The 23,927-nt window shown below is 39.4% G+C and overlaps 1 protein-coding gene across 4 annotated transcripts in view; it reads right to left on the bottom strand.

The window, feature by feature from the left end:
- The window catches only part of DOCK4 (dedicator of cytokinesis 4), a 485,368-nt gene that overhangs the window by 43,590 nt on the left and 417,851 nt on the right, over positions 1-23,927 (bottom strand). For 3 of the 4 annotated variants that reach the window (XM_033195053.1, XM_033195056.1, XM_033195057.1), the window contains exons 33-38: positions 19,458-19,484; positions 19,218-19,313; positions 18,265-18,325; positions 13,676-13,769; positions 4,517-4,665; positions 1,706-1,792 (exon numbers count right to left, since the gene is read on the bottom strand). In XM_033195053.1, the coding sequence (XP_033050944.1) occupies positions 1,706-1,792; positions 4,517-4,665; positions 13,676-13,769; positions 18,265-18,325; positions 19,218-19,313; positions 19,458-19,484 (514 nt within the window). The remainder of the gene's footprint in view (positions 1-1,705; positions 1,793-4,516; positions 4,666-13,675; positions 13,770-18,264; positions 18,326-19,217; positions 19,314-19,457; positions 19,485-23,927) is intronic. The other variant, XM_033195055.1, reaches the window with a different exon arrangement.

The following is a 23,927-nucleotide window of genomic DNA, read 5'->3' as shown; positions in this document are numbered from 1 at the left end:
AGAAGGTCTGACTTTCTTTTTGATGCTATAAGTTGGGGATTGGCAAATTTCCTCCATAAATGTCCAGAGACTGTTTTACATTTTGCAGGCCATATTGTCTCTTCACAACTATTTAATTCTGCTAGGCCCAAAGGCTATAGTTTGCTTACCTCTGCTTTAAAGGATCAAGTGTATTACCACGTTATCCCAAGAGAAAAATTATTTCTACGCATGTAGTCTATCAAGAAAAATATTTTCTTCACAATTAAGTAGAAATTAACGTGAATTATTAGAGGCAAAACCTTTCTAGAGAATTCTCGTGCCAGATGTACTTACCTGTGGGTTTGCCTCCACCTGCCTATGGTAATTCAGGACATTTGGAGGGTGCGATCTTGCACAGGTTGGGCAAGGATAAAACAACAAACCAAACCAAAGGAGACCCATAGTGCAAAGTGCTGTCTGGGTTGAAAGCTCTTAAGTGCGCCTGACAATGTTGAAACTATGAAGCATATAAAGCTTATGGTTTCCCATTCATGGCATTATCATCCCCAGGGTTTCCAGAGAAAGACTAATATTACACTTGAAGATTCCTCCTCTATCCCCCCCTCTAGTAACAGCACCCCAAAGAGCAGTTGGCATGAAGTGTAATGCTTTGGGTTTATAAAAATCTTAGTGACTATGGCACCCAAGGGCTCTCACAAGTAAACATCATCACCTCGCTTCTCGTCACAGGAACAGGATGCCAAGAGATGAACATCAATGTTTTTATATAAAACTGCAGTGCCTGCCAGAGTCAACATGATGGACTGAAGTTAAAACAAGGTTTTTCTCTTTCGTTTTCATGTTAGGAGAAGTATCGATGAACTGCTGACATGAAATACTGTGCCAAAAGGACAGAGTCAGTTCCTGCCAGTTGAATAAATTCCTTGTTGGGGTATAAGGGATTTTATGAGCTGTTATAGGTTTATGGTATTATCTCTTAAATGGCTACCTCAAAATTAAAAGGCAATATTGTAATCTTTTTTTTAATGTAAAAAACTGATGATCCTACTTTAGAAACCCCGAGGAACTGAAACACTCAGCAGGATCTTGTGTATTACAAGATGACACAAACATTCATGTTGCTCAAGAGTAAGAACTTGGAGGGCAAGGAGGACTTGTTTGAACCTAAGAGCAAAGCAGGTATAAAACATTTGGTTCAGAGAAACAGAGTACTCAACTCCTTGAGCTCTTAGGTGCTAAAATCTCGATCTAAGTCCAGCAAATAAAAACACATTGCTGAAGCTACAGAGAGGTGACGCCTACAGAATTTGGCCCTAAATTATTTAGAAATAGGTCAGCCGTTCCCACAGATTTGCAGATTATGGGACTAAGAATGGTATATTGTTACAGAAACATGTGTAAGTGGAAACTCTTCAAACAGGGTGGAGATTTTCCACAATAAACTAAAAGTGTTAATCCTGGATTAGACTGTATATTTCATATGTGGTGTTTAAAACAGATCAAGCACTCACTTTTTTATATTAAATAAAAGCATTACACAAATCAATTTGCTATTTCTCTGTATAAATAGCTAAGTATGCTTCAGAGGATTTATCTTAAAAAAGGTTTCTGCAAGACCGACCACAGTTAATTTCACAGAACCACACTGGAAAGCTAATCACAAAGGGAGGCTATGGCCTGATCAGGATGCAGTCAGGCACCTTGATGCAGTCAGGCACCTTACCCGCATCTTGCTCAGGTTTCTGTAGTCATAGTAACTCTCATACTGCTCTGCAATCTTCCGGCACAAGATAATGCCATTCTCCCAACACTGTGGACAAAAGAATGAGATCAATGGAACCATCCGACAACATCCACTTACTTCTACCCAAAACTCAGAACATGAGTGCTTTCAGAGCACCAAGCCTTACTTCTTAATCTTTTTTTTTTTTTTTTTTTTTTGAGACGGAGTCTCACTCTGTCACCAGGCTGGAGTTGCTCAACTCGGCTCACTGCACCCTCTGCCTCCCTGGTTCAAGCTATTTTCCTGCCTCAGCCTCCTGAGTAGCTGGGATTACAGGCAGGCACCACCATACCCAGCTAATTCTTGTATTTTTAGTAGAGATGGGGTTTCACAATGTTGACCAGAATGGTCTTGATCTCCTGACCCCATGACCCGCCCACCTTGGCCTCCCAAAGTGCTGGGATTACAGGTGTGAGCCACCGCACCTGGCCACTCCTTAATCTTTATAACATACCTTTAATCATATCATTGAGCCTTTAAGCTTGAAAACACCATGTAATTAAAATGTAAATTATTAAAAATCCTTTGAATGCTGGAAACGATAATCTACCACAACAGTCATTAATATATGGTGCATGAACAATATTTTTTGCTGTCATTCCAGAATCATCCTGAAATAACTACAGTTCCACAATGGCCAAGTAGATGGATATAAACAGGCCCTCAGTGCAGAGGAGAGAATTACCACTGACCCCTAAGGCCCAATTATCTGTGACTGGTACCCTGGATTCCTTGCTTGGCTTAGTTGTGCTTGCAAATTGTGAGAGGTCTAACCCAGCTGGTTACTCTCAGCAGAAATGTATAAAATTCTTTGATCTAGTATAGGTGTCAGCAAACATTTTCTGCAAAGGGCCAGAAAGTCAACACTTTAGTCTTTGAAGACCATATAGTCTTTGTCACAACTACTCAATTCTGCTGTTATAGCACCAAAGTAGTCATAGACACAATTAAGCATGGCTGTGTTCCAATAAGAATTTAGGGCCACTAAAACGTGCACTTCATATCATTTTCACAAGTCCCAAAATGTTATGATTCCTTTGATTTCTTTCAAACATTTAAAAATGTAAAAGAGATTTGTAGCTTTGGGGCTGTACAGAAACAGGCAGTGAGTCATGTGACCTGTGGACCATAGTTTGTAACCCCTGATCTAGCACAAACTCCTGGGATGGACCAATACATGAATCCAGAGAGTTTGTACCACCTTATCCCACAGGTGGAAACTTTACAGCAGGAGGGCACAAAAACTTTTTTTTGGTATTCATGTAATAATATGTCAGTGTAGCTAGATAAATAATAAAGGAAGATGTGAAAGAAGCAATTTCCTTGCATCAAATTTTTACGTGTACCCAATTATATTTTGTAAAAGAATTACAGCCATTGGTTGTATTTTAATTTTCTGTTTAACCTTCGCAATCTGGAAGATACATTTGAGTCTAAGACATGTACCACCAAAGCATCCAAGTGTTCAAATTCAATAAACAATGGTGGTCAGATTCATGAATTTTTAAAAAGACTACTACAAGCCCTTGAAGAGGGGGAGGAAGTGGAGGGAGGTGATATACTGAATTGCTTTATGAGGTCAGTGAGGTTTTTTCAACACCCCAAGGCATCTCTTAAGTATATGATGGGATGCCACAACATTCTTTAAACAAATTAAGTTTCATATATTTTACCTTAAAGTAGAATGGGGCAGAATGCATGCCAATTTTGGGAGACTGTGAAGGGTGATAATGGTTTTTCAGAGAATATAATACCTGTGTGCTATGGTCTGCACATCTGGGTCTCCTACAAATTCGTATGTTGAAATCCTAACCCCCATGGGATGGTATTAGGAAATGGGGTCTTTGGAAGCGATTAGGTCATGAGGGTACAGCCCTCATGATTGGCATTAGTGCCCTTATAAAAGAGGCCCCAGAGAGTTAGCCAGTCCCTTTCACCATGTGAAGACACAGCAAGATGGCCCTCACCAGACACTGTATCTGCCAGGGCCTTGATCTTGAACTTCTCAGCCTTCAGAACTGTGAGAAATAAATTTCTGTTGTTTTTTTTTTTTTTTTTTTTGAGGCGGAGTCTCGCTCTGTCGCCCCTACTGGAGTGCAGTGGCCAGATCTCAGCTCACTGCAAGCTCCGCCTCCCGGGTTTACGCCATTCTCCTGCCTCAGCCTCCCGAGTAGCTGGGACTACAGGCGCCCGCCACCTCGCCCGGCTAGTTTTTGTATTTTTAGTAGAGACGGGGTTTCACCGTGTTAGCCAGGATGGTCTCGATCTCCTGACCTCGTGATCCGCCCGTCTCGGCCTCCCAAAGTGCTGGGATTACAGGCTTGAGCCACTGCGCCCGGCCAAATTTCTGTTGTTTATAAGCTACCCAGTCTAGGGTATTTTGCTAAAGCAGCCAGGAATGGACTATGTTACTGGCGATCAAAATCTCTAAATCCGTGTTTATCAAAGTGTAATGAAAAGGTCATGCACATTGGACTCTCCTAGGGTCCTTGTTAAAATCACGGATTCCCCAGCCTTGTGCCCGACAAGCCATGAATCAGAATGGCTGATTCAAAATCAAAATGAATCAGAACGGCTAGGAGTGGGGCCTAGGAATCCCCATTTTAACAAGCTCTTGGGTGTTTCTAATATATGTTAAAATGTGAGGATCCCTGCTCAAGGAGGTGGGCATTCATACTCTAGAAATGAAAGGGAAAGGGACATCAACACCACCACCCCAGGAGGGACCCCGGGTGGGGCAGGGCCACTTACTTTGCCTCTGTCAAAGTTCTGGATGATGGTGAGGTGCAGGTGCTCTTTGCGCTGCCATTCTGTTTGCATGGGGTAGGTCAGGAACTCCCTGAGGGGCCGATCAGACCATTCCAGTAGCTCATCATATAAGAGGAGGGTATATGCAGCTTCTGCAAGTCACGTGGGAAGGCAATGATTGAGACAGGACCCCAAGCCACATTCCTTCAAATGTGGCCAGTTTCTGACAAACTGGGAAAAAAATACTATTTTCTAAATTTCGTGATATAGCAGAAAAATGTCCAGAATATATGCAGCAGTAGGGTAATGAACGAGGACTTCCCCTGGATGATGGACTTGGACTTATCAGAGATCTGTACTTCATCTTTTGTTTCCCTGTATTTTCTGTTTCTGTTTTTGCCTTTTGTTTTTGTTTTCCCTAAAATGTCTGTACACTACAGCATAATAAAAATGTGTAAGGATATCTTGCTGTTGCTGGTTCAAAGATGTGGGGAGACAGGCCTTTGTTTGCTGGGAGAGTTCACTAGTAAGTTCCTTGGGGACTATGAGCATCTTCCAAAGAGCAGGCTTAGGAAACAAAAAATGGCAAATTCTTTGGAATAATAAAAGGCTGAAAAATTAAAACTGGTGAGGAGCGGGGGTCAGAATGGAGGCAGAATTTACAAGGGGCAAAGAAGCCAGAGAGGAGCTGAGTGAAGACAAAAAGAAAAAGAAAGAAAAAAATCTAGCAACAGGGTAGGAATTGGAGAGGGTGGAAGTGCTGGATGAGGAGTCGGGGGAGTGTGTCGGTGTGTGGGTGTATTTGTGTGTGAGAGAGAGAATGAACTGTTGCAGGCTGTGTGATATGACCGGCTCGCCCCAGATGGCCCCACAAATCTTCTGTAAAGACTACTGATATCATTATGTGCTTGACATGGTTGAATTTCCTGCAGAAGCAAGGGGTGATTTTCCATATGCACATAAGTGGAAAAGATGACTTATGGATTTAAGTATAGTTGGCAGATAGTGTATTTGACAGAATACTTGCCATTCTGCAGGTCTCTCGTTTTCCTGAATTGTAAATATAGCCAAATAGATCAAGAATAGGGAGCAGAATTGTCACTGATAAAGGACTATAATAATTTTTCCTCTAATGTCATAATAGCCAACTCAATTACTAAATTGAACAAAATGGACAAATACTTAGGTTATTAGTCCATTCAACTCCACCTCATAGGTTTTTCAAAAGACATAATGATAGCTTTTCAGATGGTATCAACAATGGTAATTCCTTTTCTTCATTTATTTGCCTTTAGGGTAATTACACATAAAGCCCTAAAGTAACATGCTAAGTTATAATGCTATGATGTGGCCATCTCCATGTAAAAAAGATAGTTGCAATAAGAAGGGCCAGGGCCCCTATCACAGGCTCTGGTCTTTTTTCTCTTCAATTACATTTGGTGAGCTTATACAATCTCCTGGTCAATTATTATTGTGAAAGCTTTCCTAATCCATCAGCAGTCTCTTATTAAGCCCCCTCCACTCAGTTTGCAGTTACCAATATGAACTTCTTTCAATGCAAATAAACGATGATGTTGCTTCCCTGGTTAAAACCAGTCAATGACTCTCAGTAGCTCAAACAATAAATTTAGGTCTCCTACAGTGACAGAGAAGGTTGCTCATGATCTGGTTCTTACCAGTCTCTCTATCCCCATTTTCCCATTGGCTCTCCATGTAGTACAGGTATGAAAGAGCCCACCTCCATCTCTTTTAAGAAGCTTCAGTAGCTGCTGAGGCCCCAGTCCTCATAGTTGGAGCCCCCAGACTCCAGTATCCACTTTCCAGGAATGAGCAAGATGCACTGTGGTCCAGAGGCAGCTGGGCACAAGAAAGCTGCCCGACAGGGACAGGGATGCCTTCTGTTGCATGCACTCTTGCTGGTCTCTTTCTTTATGGGATTGAATGTGAGACGGATAGAGAAAGCAGCCACTAAAGGGTGTCAGTTAACTGGTGGATGCAGACACAGAGCTGAATCACCATAACATAGGTAGCCATGGAAGACTGCTCTGATTGCACAAGAATTATAATAACCAGATCCTCAGAAGAGTGCTGTTATTTTAATAGGCATCTAGTTTTCTCTGACATCCCTGAGATGACTTCCTGATGTTTAATTCCCCATGTATCATTATAATAAATGCTAAGTATCTAAGGAAACCCTAGGTGTATTTTTGTTCTCACATCCACACTCTTTGCTCTTGTCATCCAAACAAGCTGTGCTTCCTCTCACATACCTCTCTGATTCACACCTAAGGGCCTCACAGCTTGCACCTGCAAGACCTTCTTTCCCCTTTAGCGGAAATAACGCCTACTTTCTCTCAATGACCAATAACGCCTACTTTCTCTCAATGACCCGGCTCAGGAGTTATCTTCTTTGTCACTCAAATTTCTTTGTGTATCTGCCAGCATGTGAGTACTCAGAAAATACCCCAGAGACTAACTGATCATTTCAAAGGATTAGGAAGACTGAGTGATGTCCTTCCCACAGCTACCCACAGGCAGTGATGACTTCAAGGGCGATGAAAGTCAAATTTACAGAGACAGAAAGTAGAATAGTAGTGGACAGGGGTAAGAGGAATGGGGAGTTAGTGTTTAATGGGTACAGAGTTTTAGTTTGGGAGGATGAGAACAGTTCTGCCCCTATAGTCTCAGGTACTCAGGAGGCCGAGGCCAAGAGTTCAAGATCAGCCTTGGCAACACAGTGAGTCCTCGTCTCTAAAAAAATTTATTTTAAAATTAGCTAGGTGACACACCCCTGTAGTCCCAGCTACTTGGGAGGCTGAGTCATGAGGATTATGTGAGTTCAAAACCAATCTGAGTGATACAGTGAGACCCCCATCTCAAAAAAAGTTAAAGTTCTGGAGGTGGATGGTGGTAATGGTAGCACGACAGTGTGACTATACTTAATATCACTGGACTGTACAGTTAAAAATGGTTAACACAGTAAATTTTATGTTATGCACAATTAAAAAACAAAAAGAGGCCGGGCACAGTGGTTCACACCTGTAATCCCAGCACTTTGGGAGGCCGAGGCAGGTGGATCACCTGAGGTCGGAATTCAAGACCAGCCTGGCCAACATAGCGAAACCCTGTCTCTATTAAAAATACAAAAAATTAGCTAGCATGGTGGTGGGCGCCTGTAATCCCAGCTATTCGGGAAGCTGAGGCAGGAGAATCACTTGAACCCAGGAGGTGGAGGTTGCAGTGAGCTGAGATTGCGCTATTGCACTCCAGCCTGGGCAACAGGAGTGAAACTCTGTCTCAAAAACAAAAACAGGCCGGGCGCGGTGGCTCAAGCCTGTAATCCTAGCACTTTGGGAGGCCGAGACGGGCGGATCACGAGGTCAGGAGATCGAGACCATCCTGGCTAACACGGTGAAACCCCGTCTCTACTAAAAATACCAAAAAAAACTATCCGGGCGAGGTGGCGGGGGCCTGTAGTCCTAGCTACTCGGGAGGCTGAGGCAGGAGAATGGCGTGAACCCGGGAGGCGGAGCTTGCAGTGAGCTGAGATCTGGCCACTGCACTCCAGCCTGGGCGACAGAGTAAGACTCCGTCTCAAAAAAAAAAAAAAAAACAACCCCCACAAAATCAAAAAGAGCAATGAACGTCTCCAGTCCCCAAATGCTTTCCCAATCTGCTTGCCCTTGTAAGGTCCTGGGATGGGTGGAATGCCAGGTGTGGGTGAGGCGCCCCGGGAAAGCCTGGGAAAAGAAGGCATTGGCAGGCAATCAGATTAAACTGACAAATGACTGAGCGATGGCATGGAAAAGATGTGAAGACAAATTACACCTGTTTCAGAATTTGATTTGGGAAAATGACAACATGTATCTGAGGAAAAAATGTGTCTAGAGGAAGCAGTAATAAATTTTTATTAATCCCATTCTACCATTTTGAGAAGTGTATTACAAGGACACCAATAGGCAAAAAAAAAGAGAGAAGAGTAGAGATGAATTAGGAATGGAGGATGCTGTCACAAAAGGCTGGAAAAGGGTTAACTCACTTAAACAGAATCCTAGAAAGACAGAAAAGTTCCCCATCAATTTCACTGTCTCCAAGGACAGAAATGAAGATATAAGAGAGAAGAATAAAATGTTACATGGGAAAAAAACTGATTTCTTATGACTTTGGGGAACATAAACACTGCAAGTTGAGTAAACAAATGGGATTTACCCGTTTTTGAAATATAATCAGACAAATTTGGACTTTATTTCAGAGAACCAAAATATATCTGTTATATATCTGGAGTAGCTTATCCTCACTTCCCCCCCGCGTTTTTTTTAATGAACTTTAAAATTTTTTTAAAAGTTTACTTTTTTTTTCTTTTTGAATTGAGAATTACCAATATTGAGAAAGAAAATCTGCTAATCAGGTGTTAATATTTAATAATTAAAGGGTACATTAATTTGTGATGCATTTATTTAAATCTCACATTGCTAGGCACTATTCTAAGAATTGAGAAGACTAAAGTAAGAAAAACATCACTGTGGGCTAGGCGTGGTGGCTCACACCTGTAATCCCAGGACTTTGGGAGGCCAAAGCGCATGGATCTTCTGAGCTCAGGAGTTCGAGACTAGCCTGGGCAATATGACAAAACCCTGTCTCTACCGAAAAAAAAAAATTAGCTGGCTGTAGTGGCATGTGCCTGTGGTCCCAACTACTTGGGAGGCTGAGGTGGGAGGATTGCTTGGGCTTGGGAGGCAGAGGCTGCAGAGAGCCGAGATTGTGCCACTACATTCCAGCCTGGGCAAGAGAGTCAAACCCTGTCTCAAAAAAAGAAAATATCATTACTGTACTCAAAGGACCCTTTAACTGAAGATTATCCATATATACATGCATGCATGTACATACACAATATATAATATATAATCACATAATATGCAATTATTAATTTAAAAAAAAGTTTGATAGGTACTTTAACAGAAATCTGGGGCTGGGCATGGTAGCTCACACCTATAATCCCAGCACTTTTGGAGGCTGAGGCAGGTGGATCACCTGAGGTCAGGAGTTGGAGATCAGCCTGGCCAACATGGTGAAACCCTGTCTGTACTAAAAATACAAAAAACTTTAGCTGGGCACGGTGGCAGGCACCTGTAATCTCAGCTGCTCAGGAGTCTGAGGCAGGAGAATCGCTTGAACCTGGGAGGCGAAAGTTGCAGTGAGTCGAGATTGCACCACTCTACTCCAGCCTGGGCGACAGAGTGAGACTCTGTCTCAAAAACAAAACAAAACAAATCTGGAAAAAATGCAATGGGAAAAAAGAGACGGGAAAAATCACTCAGCCTACAGGAGGATTGTGGGGCATGGAGATGGTGAGAGAAAGAGAAGAAAAAGAACTTCAGGAGGGGGATGGCTGCGTGGAAAAGGGGGCGAAGGCGCTGATCCTGAAGGATGAAAGGAGGGTATGTGGTACAAGTGGTAAGATAAAGCTGAATAGACAGGCATTTGTTCAATTACAACAGACCTTGAATAAAGAATTTGAAGTTTATTTTGTAGAACACATACACTGACAAAAGAGTGATATCTAGGGAAGGAGTTGGCAAACTTTTTCTTAAAGGGCCAGACAGTAAATAATTTAGGCTGTAGTCTTTGCCTCCACTACTCAGTTCTGCCACAGTGGCGCAAAAGCAGAAACAGACAATACATAAAACAAGTGGGCATGGGTGAGCTGTTATAAAACTTCCCTTACAAAATAAGGTAGCTAGCCTGTAGGTTGTAGTTTGCTGACTCCTGTCCCAAAGAATAACTGGTGATCGTGGAGAGGCAGTCAGGTGAGAAATGATGAAGGTCTAACTGAGGCAGTGAAGATGGGAACAGTGAAAAGGAAATGGTTTTGAGAGATTTCTAGGAAACAGAATTAATAGAACTTCATGAATGATTATTTGAGGGAGGCTAGAAAAGTCAAAGATACACCAGGGTCTTCTGACTGAGTAAACAGTGATGTTACTAATTGAGACAGTGGAACCTCAGCTAGAGGAATGTGTAAATTCTGGGAACACAAGTACCATTTCAGAAAGGATTCCCTTACTCTTTTAAAGCTGGGGGAGGAGCCATGATTCAGGAGTTCCTTGGAAGAACAGTGTGGCAAAAGACCAAGATTTGTAGTTCCCAAATCTAATTAAAGGGTTCTGCTTAAGATGGAGTACATGCATTTCATCCTCTCTCTCCCACTGATTACAACTGAACAGCCTGGAGAGACTATATAACACAACTATTGGAGGACTCTGAAAAGTAAGTGCCTCTGAAAAGTAAGAGCAGGTGGCCTGAGGAAAAAAACTAATACTCAAAGAATGACATACCACATTTAATTCTGTTTTTATTTTTTGCCTTCCATATCTCCTGGCTTAGACTTCCCTGTTTCCTGGAACTGCAAATGGGAACAGACAGAAAAAGCTCCAAGAAAAGTTCCTTTAGTCGGAGTACTGGGTAGAAGATCGCCTGTGGGGTGAAGCTCTGTAGAAATTTCTGGCCTCACTCTGAGTCTCAGAAACAAAGCTGCACAATGCAGGGGTGGCAGTGGGTGCAGTGGCAGTGGCAATGGAAGTAGTGCCTTCTATGAGCTTTTTTCTTTCACTGCTTTGCTCACAGAGAGACCAATTGCAGAGAGAGCATCATGGTATGAAGAGGATCAAGTCTTGGCTATATAGCCAGAGTACTAGGAAAGGAAGTTCTTGGGAAACAGGAAGAATGGGGAGGATCACAGAGGGGAGGGAGCTCAAGAAAGGGATGCTAAATTCTGTATATGAAGTCAGACTCATCTCCAAGGTGCACAAGTGTAGAACAAACCAATGGATCAATATAACAAGGACTTCTATCTATTAAAATTTAAAAAGTTAATGTCTTCCTAAAGATTTTAACAGAATCCAGAGTCCTAGAACATAATATTCAAAAGCTCTAGAATATAATCCAAAATTATCCGACTTTTAAAAAACTAAACAACTCTCAAAGGGCAAAAGCAATGAAAAGATGTCAACCCCAACTTGATGCAGATGTTAGAATTATAGACAAAGACTATGAGGTAGTTATTATAACCATGCTCCACGAAGTAAAGGTGAACATTTTTGAATAAATAAAAAGATAGACATTCTTTTCAAAGAAATTGAAGTTGTAAAAAGAAAATAACTACATGGAAATTTTAGAACTGAATAATACAATAATAAAAATAAACATTTCACTGGAAAGGCTCAATAGCTGAATGAAGTGACAGAAGAAAATCAGTGGACTTAAATCAATAGACATTAGTGATCTGAAAAAAAAGAAAGAAGAAAAGTTGAACAAAAATGAACAGAGTTCCAGGAACCTATGGAACAATATCAAAAGGCCCAACATTCATGTCATTACAGTCCTCAAAATGAGGAGAAGAACTGGTAGAAAAATACATTTAAGGATATAAATGCTTGGGAACTTCCCGAATTTGGTAAAGGAAATAAATGTACAGATCCAAGAAACTCAGCAAACCCAAACAAGTTAAACTAAACACGAAAACCATGCCCATACACATAATAATCAAACCACTGAAAACTAAAGATAAAGTCCTGAAGACAACTAGAAAAAAGTTACAACTTTCATGTAGGTGAGTAATTTATTTTTATTATTTTTTGAGACAGGGTCTGGCTCTGTCATCCAGGGTGGAGTGCAGTGGTGTGATTTTGACTCACTGCAGCCTCTGCCTCCCAGGCTCAAGTGATCCACCTCAGCCTCCCAAGTAGCTGGGACTACAGATGTATACCACCATGCCTGGCTAATTTTTTGTATTTTTGGTGGAGATGGGGGTTTCGCCACATTTTCCAGGCTGGTCCGTAACTCCTGGGCTCAAGCGATCCACCTGCCTTGGCCTCCCGAAGTGCTGGGATTACAGGCATGAGCTACCATGTCCAGCCTCAAAGGTGAGTAATTTAAATGACTGCATATTTCTTGTTAGACCATGAAGGCCAGAACACAGTGGAATTATATTTTTAAAGTACTGAAACAAAAGAACTGTTCACCTACAATACCGTATCCAGCAAACATATCCTTCAGGGATGAAGGTGAAATAAAGACATTCTTAGATGAAGGAAAACCAAGAAGATTCTTCACCACTGGACAAGCTCTTCAGGCTCAACAAAAATATTATAATAACAGTAGGAACCTGGGAACTTCATGAATGCAGAAAGAATAACAGAAATGGTAAACATCTGAGTAACTAGAAAAAAGTATTTTTATCCTCTTAAATTCATTAAAATAGGTATGACTATTGAAAGGCAAAAATTATGACATCATCTGATGGGACTTTCAATGTATGTAGATGTAATACATATGACAACTACAACATACAGTGGGGAGGATAATGAGATCTACATAGTTGTAAAATTCCCATATTTAACTTTGATATGGTTTGGCTGTGTTCCCACCCAAATCTCATCTTCAATTGTAGCTCTCACAATTCCTATGTGCCATGGGAGGGACCAGGTGGGAGGTAATTGAATCATGGGGGATGGTCTTTCCCATGCTGCTCTCATAATAGTGAATAAGTCTCACGAGATCTGATGGTTTTATAAGGGGAGTTTCCCTACACAAACTCTTGTCTGCTACCATGTAAGATGTGCCTTTTGCCTTCCACCGTGATTGTGAGGCCTCCCCAGCCACGTGGAACTGTAAGTCCATTAAACCTCTTTTTCTTTCTTTTTTTTTTTTTTGAGACGGAGTCTTGCTCTGCTGCCCAGGCTGGAGTGCAGTGGCGCCATCTCGGCTCACTGCAAGCTTCGCCTCCCGAAACCTCTTTTTCTTTATAAATTACCCAGTCTCAGGTATGTCTTTATCAGCAGTGTGAAAACAGACTAATACAAACTTGAAGTGGTAAAATCTTAACTATAAGCAGACTGTAAGAAGTTATGTATGTATTTTGTAATCCCAAGAGCAACCTCTGAAAAAGTATGCAGAGATATAGTCAAACAACCTACATGTGTGCCTATATGTATCATGTATATGATATATATAGAATCTGCAGAAATATATATTCAACTAAAAATAAATTTTAATTTTAAAGTAGAAATGTTTGAGTCTTCCACTCGAATCATAAAAAGCGTAGGAATGATCATGCTTAATATACCAGCCCCTTCCCCAATCTAAGCCAAAAGACAGAATTACCTGTAAAGTTCTGTGCTTTGAGATGCAGATCATAGAGTTTGTGAATGTAGCGTATGTACATCTCCTCCTTGTTCAGTTCAGTCTTATAGAAGTTCTGTAAAATAAGAGTACAGGTATGGATAGTTCCTCAACAGTCTGGCCTACAATTATCTGCCTTTTACTCTGCTAACGTTCCATGTCTGAAGCCAAGTGAACTGATGCATTTTTCCATGTAAGTATCTCTAAAAATGAAGTAAGGTGGCTCAGTGACAGTGTCAGTCATTTCCCAGCAATTACTGGATAAGTTGGTATCTTGTTATTATCAGGTTATTATCCCTGATTCCTATTTCTTTACTTTTTATGATTTTTTGTTAGTTTAAATGTCAATGAACAATCAGCCTGTTCAACTAAAATAATTAAGAATATGTAACAGATTAACCCATTTATTAACTTTGTTGATTTATATTCAAAGGACAGTTTCTTTCATTTTAAATTTCAAAGATATTTTGCTCTAAAGAAAAAAGCTGGGCACAGTGGCTCATGCCTGTAATCCCAGCACTTTCGGAGGCCAAGGTGGGTGGATCACGAGGTCAAAAAATCGAGACTATCCTGGCCAACATGGTAAAACCCCATCTCTACAAAAAATACAAAAATTAGCTGGGTGTGGTGGCACACACCTGTAATCCCAGCTACTTGGGAGGCTGAGGCAGAAGAATTGCTTGAACCAAGGAGGCAGAGGCTGCAGTGAGCCAAGATCATGCTACTGCACTGCAGCCTGGTGACACAGCAAGACTCCGTCTCAAAAAAGAAAAAAAAAAAAAAAAGAAAAAAGTCTCTAAGACATACAGGTAAGGATGAGTAAAAGCAATGTAAAAGAATGTGAAGGTGAGTAAATAAAAAGGCTCTTTATTTTTAAGATGTTATTCTGCATTTCCTACGTGTTGGACTTCAAATGTTTCTAGTTTATGTCCAAAACATAAAGGGACTAAGAGATTTTATTTCAAATTATTATTATAGAAACATGCTTACTGAAAATATTTTGTTTCCTAAGAAGTATTTAGATCTTAGGAAACATCTCTAAAATGTTTTTAACAAAAACTCAACTTTTACTTACCTGGACACATTATGTTGGCTATTTCATTTTAGACAGAGTCTCACTCTGTCACCCAGGCTGGAGTGCAGTGGTGCAATCTCAGCTCACGGCAACCTCCGCCTTCCGAGTTCAAGTGATTCTCCTGCCTCAGCCTCCTGAGTAACTGGGATTACAAGTGTGCACCACCACACCCAACTAAGAATTTTAGTAGAGATGGGGCTTTGCCATGATGCCCAGGCTGGTCTTGAACTCCTGACCTCAAGTGATCCACCTGCCTCGGCCTCCCAAAGTGCTGGGATTACAGGCATGAACCACTGATCCTGGCCTAGGCTGGCATTTTAAAGGCATACTCGGAAGCATCCAAAGCTAATTCTTCACCACATTATAAAGCGCATGAGTCCTCACTGAACTTAGTCAACATAAAAGTGAATATAAATGAAACTGGGTTCTAGTAAAAGCATAATATTGTCAGTCTCCAAACAAGACATATTTAGTGAACAAATCATTGTGCATTATGAAACCTCTGCTGGAGACACTTGAACTACTATCACTACTTATTGTTACTGTTTTAATTGATGCTAGTTGGTGTGCGGAAGAAGGGGAAATCAGTGATGAGGGAATAAATCTGTTGACTTGAGGGAGTGACAGGGTTTTCTAAGGAGGAAAGACCAGGAATTCTAAAAACGTTTTAAAGCTGATTAGCTAGACAGGGCTTTGGTAATAATGGACCAACCTAGCAAATGTGGCTGTTGAAATGGTACTTGGGATTGAAGCCTAAGGATCTGCTATCAAATGTACTTTCTGCCCATTACCTAATAGGTGTCTGTTCTTCAATCTGAAGACTCTTCCAACTTTGAGACACTGAGATTAAGTCAAATACAACATAAAATTTTTTTTCAATTTATACCATTATCCTCCTTCTTTTACTCTTGTCTCCTGTAGATCTTGGCATTCTTTAAAAAGTTCAGTAAATAATGCTATTCATGTCTCTCTTATGATAACCAAAATCATTTTAATTAGCAAGAATTGTTGTACCATAAACACAAGTCTAACAACTCCACAGCAGGTTTTTATATTATTAAAGGATGATTTGCTCTAATAGCTTTCTGGTAAGAAGCAGCTTTGAGAACAAAACAAGCAATCACTCTAAATAAATAGTTCTCTTAAAAAAAAATCTCCAGTCAGATGATAATCTTTCAAATGTCTGACAAAGTGTGTGACACGAAGAACAAAACAATAATTATATTTCCTAGTTTTAGTCATATCAAATATTACTTTTTTAAAAAAACCAATTTAACTCCGATCTTGTAAGGGATGCCAAAGCTCTTCTGAAGACAATCTGGAATTGACTTTTCCAAAGAGTTAAGAGAAGTCTCTAAGAGGAAGTGAGTAATGGAAGAGAACCACATTGCTACTAGAAAAAATCAAGAACTTTCCATGTGGAGTAGAGGCTAAAAAGATTAGCTTCAAAGTGATATTTTTGGTTCTTTAATAAGTATTCTTCTGCTAGTCCGAAATAAGTAGAGCTTTCAAAGTGTTAAAATTTTCTAGAAGGACTATTCTTGGTCAGTGCAAAGCTATCAGGATAACGTCCCAAGTGGTTAGTAATGTGGCCACTGATTATACTATATTAAATCTCAGGTGTATTCCTACTGGGAGACTAGAGTAAATACATTAAGGGCAGAGCCTTAATTCTTTCATCCAAGGAAGTGATCTCTTCTTTTATACCAATTGTGGAAATGAACATAAGGTCTATATTTATTTGTTCATCTCCAAATGGAAGGTACTTGTGAAAGAAGATGGAAGAATGGAGAGCATTACTTTGGGGAAAGGTAAAGGCTTTGAGGTTATTCACGAGACTTTGTGCCTGGAGTTGAGGCAGAACCAGGGTTAAGAAGACAGAGAAGACCTAAAGCTTATCAAGCACTTAGCTTTTCTCCCAACACTGACATACAAGCAGAGACACTGGAGAAACTCAGGCTGAAGGTCTTGACTGTGATAAGAGGCTGGCAAAAGCAGGTAAGAAACTGGAGAATCAACTAGGACACTTAAGAGAGGGAATGACTATGTTCAAGGTTAGAAATGAGTATTGAGAGCAGAGGTCAATGGTCTGACCCAGTGGGCCTGGGCTGATGGCCTACAGGCTACCGTTGGGTCTAATGAAGACATTATGGAAGAAAGTGAACAAGATATGGCCTGATAGAGGATGCTTAGGTTTCACTCTTTTTAGGGACCGATATTGGAGGTGGAGATGTAACAATTATATTAAAAATGTGGAGGAGGCAGTGGGTGTGATAAAGATGAATACCATCATAGACTCAGAGATGAGGAGCAGTGCAGCAAAAAATGAGGAAAATAGATGAAAAGACAGTCACAAGAAAGCAGAAGCCCTGAGCTTTGAAGACGGACTGTGACAGAAGTAGACAAAGTAATACAAAACAAAACAAAACAAAACAAAACAAAAAGATAGAAACTGATGAGCTAAGAAAAGACAAAATCAAAGTAGGGACAAAAAGGAATTTCAAGGTGCAAGCAAATAGAGAACAACATGGTATGTGAGGAACTCAGATGCTCAGAGTAAGGAGAAGAATAACTGTGCAGAACTTAGAATGTAATAGATGGCGAGGATTCATTTATTCTACAAAATATAACGAAAAGAAACCATGGGATTCATAAATATAGAACTAGACTTTTCCTGTATTTCACATTTTCCTGTACTTCAGATCTGATGAAAGGAACTTATCAAAAACATTAATTTGACTTATGCTAAAATATGAAAAATAAATGTCTACATGTAGGGCCACTCCTTTGCTTTGTGGTAAGAATACCATTCTATTTAATAGTTAGTTACATGACATTTTATATAAATTCTGGCTTGCCCAGGACAGCTTTGGATTAGCCTGTTATCCTTACAGAATGTTTAATTTTACTCTCAAAAATATGTCCTGCTTGGTTATCCTAGTTATAAAGCAAACCTTAACAAAAGTGCTATTATGAATTCAATTTGCAAAAAAGCTAGAGTGAAAATTAGCATTGTTAAATAGAAAACTGTCATTTGTTCACAAAAGAAGAGATCACTAATATTTAAGAAAATATGGACTGCATATCACTCTTGTGAGAAAGGAAAAGAAGAACAGAAAGAAACTGCTACACAAAAGTAGAAAGACCTCTAACAGGGGACACAGTGCTTTTTCCTAGGACAGCAACAAGACGCTAGGAGGGTGAAGTAGTGCAACCAGGGAACCAAACAGCATCACTCTGGGATCCCACAGGGGTCTCCTATTAGGGCTGTGGGGAATGCAGGGGATGTACTTTGTAATGTCGGGGACTGAGGATTTCCTGGGCTTTAATTTAACCTGTAGCTCACTATGCTTCTCTTAAAAACACTTGTAAATTTAGAAATAATTCTTCTAAGAAACATCACATTGCAGGTTAAACACAAACAAAACATAGTATTTCTGGGGAAAAAAATACCAGTATTAGGAGAAAAGGAAAAAAAGGGGAATAGTTTACTAACCAGAAGGCTAACTGTGCAGCCAATCTTTTTGCCATCTACCTCTCCCATTTTCATGCAGTCCCTAAAAACAAAAAGCAATAGTCAGAACTCAGAACTTCCTTCCTAGGGGCAAACACAATTTGTTCTTTTTGGGGGAAAAAAAAGAAAAAGAAAAGAAAGAAAGAAAGAAAAAAAAAGAAGCCACTTTTAGAGACCAGAGGCAATTTGCATGCTCCAAGGACTGATAATCTAATCTCTGGGGAATCTGGGGAGTCAGAGACTCCTAAGCATCAGCTTCCATTAAGAATTGCATTGCCATGTCAAGATTATGCTCCCTCTCAATGGACATGGGCTCAGGAAGTTAGAGTGAAAGTGTGTTATTGTACGCTTTCTACAGTGGGATGAGAAGTGGTTGGTAAGCCTGGCCATTAACAACGAGAATGAGGGTTTCAATCCTAAAATAAAACCAAACCACCATGTATTTAAGTGGGAAGAACTACTTTAACAGTTTAGATAACATAAAAATAAAAAACATAGGTCTACGGAAGGTGACAGTGTAAGTTTCATCTCACCCACGTCCCCTTTTTAAGAGAATAGCAAGACTATACAATTCTCCGTTACACTGTTTTCACCCGAAAATGGATTGGTTCTACTGGTTCTAGGGGCTAAGTTTAAATAACAAAATAAAGATTCTTTTTTTGAGAACTCTCAGAGACTCTGAGAATCCTCTCAATTCACCAAGACTTTGAAAGAACTATCAAAAAACAAAACAAAGCAACAAAAAAGAAGCAAAAGCTCAAATTAACAGCTCTGAACCAGCTGGTTAGAAGTTCATTATCTTAGTACACCAGGTTCCATGGTCTGATAATCAACTGAATGATACACAAGATTGGAACTTTGATTGTATTCTATTTGATTTTCTAACTGGAGTTTAGCATGAACTGGAGTTCACAAAAACATGCGACTTGGCTTACCTGTAATCTAACAACCTCTCCATTAGACGAGTTACAGTAGCAATTAATGAAACGCCACTTTCCCGCCATGTTTCCCGCTCAATTTTCTTTAGTAGACTGGAAAAGAAAGAACCCGGGGCATTTTCAACATTTATTTTTATCAGTCACCATGACAACCACTTTACTTTCATCAGTACCTTAAATGCCTTAGCAACCACTGCAACATCTCACAAGTAGCACAATTTGCAAACAATGTCTTACCTAGGATAGGGACCAAATAGTGGAATTCTAATCCAGGAAGCATTGACAAAGCAAATTGATTTTCAGATTATCCAAGTCATAAAATACAAACACATGCATATAATCATATTTTCAAAATATACAAGCATCTCACAGCTCAAAGACATTTTTTCCTAGCTTCTCTCTTACACTAACAGAGGCTTGCGTCTTACCACATCAAATAACACTGCAAAAAGCAAAAACAGGAGTGCCTCCAAGTTTACTTTTAAGCAAGATCTTGCTTTATTCACATAAAAATATTTTCCTACCTCTCAGTGGAATGCATCTTCATCCAAGCAATTTTACTGCAATGCAACTGCTACAGAAAAATCCTTGTACAGACGGTATGACGTTTTGCGTTTTTTCCTTTCACTTAACATTTGCCCACTCAATACATATTGTACTATCTGTGCACTCACTCAACAGTTTCATTCATTATGTCACTGATCACAGAGGATTTTCTGTGTGGTTGTTAGAGCAGACTGATGACAAGTATCGAACTACATCTCTCCTCCTACATTTTCCCTAATCCTAAGCACCTTGGAGCAGAGGTACTATGTAAACACAAAATAATAACAATCATGATAATTAGAATCTGTGTTACTTTCACTCCCACCTCTCAGCAAATTAACACAGTACTTGGCAAAGGCTTTATGATTGAACTTTCCCCAAAAGATAAAAGTAAGAACATAAGCATGGCAATATGTGGATACTTCCCTACCCCTCGAAATTTAATGATCGTCATTTCTGTCTAGAATCTTATTTGTCTTTCATCTTAATTTCAGGAATAAGAGAGAAAACATTTCTTACAAGCACAATCTAAGCATATCATATATGTACTTAGTTCAAAAATAAACATTCAAGAAGAAAGCTGTTTTGTCAAAGCTTTCTCTTGTCTGTGGCTCTGTTCTCTCCCAAGTTTTCTCTCCATCATCCCCCATCTCTTTCTCTTGCTATTGGCATTCTAGCGCCCAGCCTTCTGTCTTGTCTCCTCCTCTGTTTCCTATGCATCCCTCATCCTGTTTTTCTGGTTAATTCTAAACTATTTCTTAGGTTAAGGGTGGAGACTGCATATGGAAGGCATGGAATCTGCCCTGACCAGTCCTGCAGGGGAAGGTCCCCTAGTTTGTTTAAAATGTGTTTTCTTTTAAAAACTCTGAGCAGCACCTGTTTCAGGCTTAAATTGCAAATTGTATTGAACTCAAATGAAAATCTGCCTGCCAAAAAGCAACTAGGAATGATGTAGAAATTTCCCCGTGACAGCCTACACCTCATACTTTAGAGGCTGAAAAACAAAGAACTCAAGTTAGGTAATAATTCTAAAAATACATGGAGACTTCTTTTATGGGCATAAGTTTCATTAATTTGCACAGACTTCTGATGCAGTAAGAACTACACAATCATCTTGTAAGAAGAGGCAAAGTTATGCACAGCCTGTTTCCTTGACTAACTAAAGACCAAATGCTAGGACTGAGTCTAAAACCCAGATCATCTGTGTGCTCAGCCAGCCTTGTTCCCTCTCTAGGGAAGCTTGCCATTTCCATTTACCTGATACAAACTGAGAAAGAGAGGCTATCAGCAAGAAGACAAGAGCCTTTCTAGGTAACCTGGGTGAGAGTGGCTATTTTCATTTGCTCTATGATAACGCCCATGTGCCCACATTGAGCATATAGGGAGCCCTAATAACAGTGAAAAGGGGTTTCTCATTGCTAATTGATAAGGCTGCTCTGTTCTGTGCAACAGAAATTCCTAACACTGGGAAGCAAGATAATGGCCCTGTAGGGATGACACTGCTCACCAGGTTTTCACTCTATGAAAGAAATTTGTGTGTGTGTCGGGGATTTGACCCTCAATCTCCCTCTCTTGGTATCATAACAGGGTTATGTAGAAGTCATCACTCTAATACATAACAACTGTGTCTGTACATGCTCTTTTTAATCCAAAGAGAAGAGTTAGAGATGTAAGGTACGGTGTCACATAGTGAATTCTCTGTCTCCAAATGGTAATTAAATGTGTGATCACTAAAAATCTTTGAAATAACGTGGAGTCTTACTGAATTGTTTAGAACTACATAGGAGAAGGCAGAGTGAAAGACTAAGAAAGACCTGAGATAAATGTTACTTCTTCTGAAAAGCCCCTTTGGAACCCCCAAGACTGTAGGTAGACCTACTGTGTGCTCCTACAGCACAGTCACTGCTGCATGCCCAGCCCTGGGAAGTGCCCAGTAAATACAGTGAAATGAGCGAATCAAGTGGAGCCAGGGGAAGCAGAATTTAGTTGTGATACTCTCTTCTGGATATTGCATGTCGGTGTCTATAATCTAGAATTTCAGTGTTATCAAAATGAATACATCTTTTTGAAACTTATTTCAAAAAGATGTAGTATGCATTAATGAAGACAATGTTTGGGCTTAGGGAAAGACGAGTTGAGTTTTTAGGAAGGAAGGTACTAGACAAATGTAAAGTTTTACTCCAAGCGGGCCATTTTGGCAAGCACTACAATTTAGAAAGCAGTGAACTACTTACAGCTTTTCAGCTTCAGAACAAATTTTAAGAAGTTTTAGACATGGATTACACAGAACAGATGAGAATTTGTACCATATAACGGCATGTGTTCTTAATTCACATAGTGTACAGTGACTCATTGTGATTATACTAATTCATTGTGATTTCTGTTGCCAAAAAAGTAATTTATTGTTTCCTGAAATAAAGTCATATTTGCACCTTCTTTCTTATGCTCTGGTAGTAATGACACTTAAGTATCACTTTAGATTTGATTTATTCCCAATATGCTGATCATAAAAGCATGAAAGGAAATTATTTATAGTAGCATTTCTAGTAATATTCTAAAAATCAACAAAAGTATAAAAATCTCTGTTGAATGAATCAGACACCTTAAAATAGTCCTAATTATAGAGGCTTAATATTTTAATTATTGGTTTGATTCTAATGTCGAGCTACATCTTCTATTTCAAAGTCATATTTATACACAAGCAATTGAAATTGCATACTATCAAGCCTTTATTAAAGTAGATAAGAGGCACTAAAGAACTATGTATTTATTAATCTTGTGAATTTCTTATAAATAATTAATCACAAATCTCAAGAGATTCATTTCACTGAGTGCTTTCTCATTTTGGTTCTTTGTTCAAACCAAGGACTAGTAACTGAAATGAGAGCAGTTTTCAAAAGCAATTTATTATACTGCATGAGATTTTAATCAGAATTCTTGCTAAACTCCAAGCTGTCATAAAAGACTGAAGCTTTGTACACTAGAATGAATGAGGTCTTAGTGAATAATTATGAAAACTTCTGGTTTAATTACCATACCAGAAAAAAATGATATTGTTCAGAATCCAGTACAAAGAATATATTTTATCACCCACCACCACCACAGGAAATCTCTATACCCTTCTTGGCTTTTCCTTTTAATGTAATTTTCTTAAAAGCTTCAAGATAATTTTTAATCAGGCATGCTAAAATCTATCTAACCTATTAGTCACTAATAATATTCCTCAAGCCTATATATTAATGTTTCTACTGTTGTAAATTCACGATCATAAAATGAATTACAAAGTTTTGGACTTGGCCATCAATACTAAAGCACTGATACTTAGTTTTGGGTGATACTTGGGCATAAATACAAACACAAATATATTTTGTTATAGAAAAATGTGTTACTGAATTATTTTGCACTTCTGAAAGAACTGCAAAAATTTTTCAAGCACAATAAGCGAATTCTTCTTGCAAAAAGAAATACTTAGCACATATGTTAGATTTGAAAATGACTAAGATCCATAGGAAACTGTAGAGAAAACAAGTGCCAGAAATGAAATCCCAAAGCACTAAAACATTCTCACTGTATCTTCTGGCCATTTAAACACAACACATGAATACTTGGTACAAGCAATTCATCCTGTGGCTATGATCAGATTCTATGGGTAGGGCAACCTTAAAGTCTCTTTACAACATTCCATTATTTCTCTATCTTCCATACAAATCCAAAATACAGAATTTACTAAAAGTGATCTGCTTCTGAGACATTCTAATAAAATGCATTTAGGAAGCAATTAATGCTGAGTGAACAATCAGTATTAATGAATTAAATCAGGTGTTGAAGAACAAATGCAAGCTAGGTTAATTTTCCAACAGCAAATCAGCATCAGTATCTTGCTTTGGAAAGAAGTGCACACAAACATTACAATCACTCCCCTTTTGCCCTCTCCCACTTAAAACCCCACTTAAAATCATTATCCTGCAGCAATGGTTTTAAAATTATCACGCATGAAAAGAGATTTGTTATGTAACATATGCAACCTGTCCTAATCAGAGATTAAAATAGGAAGACATGCCTAATCATCAACATAATAAGATCCATTCGCCAGAGTTAGGCAATTATCCTTTATTTCACACTCCATGAAGACAAAGCACTCCTGTGAGACCTAAGCTGTCT

The sequence above is a fragment of the Trachypithecus francoisi genome, unplaced genomic scaffold (assembly GCF_009764315.1).
Source record: "Trachypithecus francoisi isolate TF-2019V2 unplaced genomic scaffold, Tfra_2.0 Lachesis_group4, whole genome shotgun sequence".
NCBI classification, from domain to species: Eukaryota; Metazoa; Chordata; class Mammalia; order Primates; family Cercopithecidae; genus Trachypithecus; species Trachypithecus francoisi.
The sequence above is the reverse complement of the archived record's forward strand: the minus strand, read 5'-3'. Positions and strand labels throughout refer to the sequence as shown.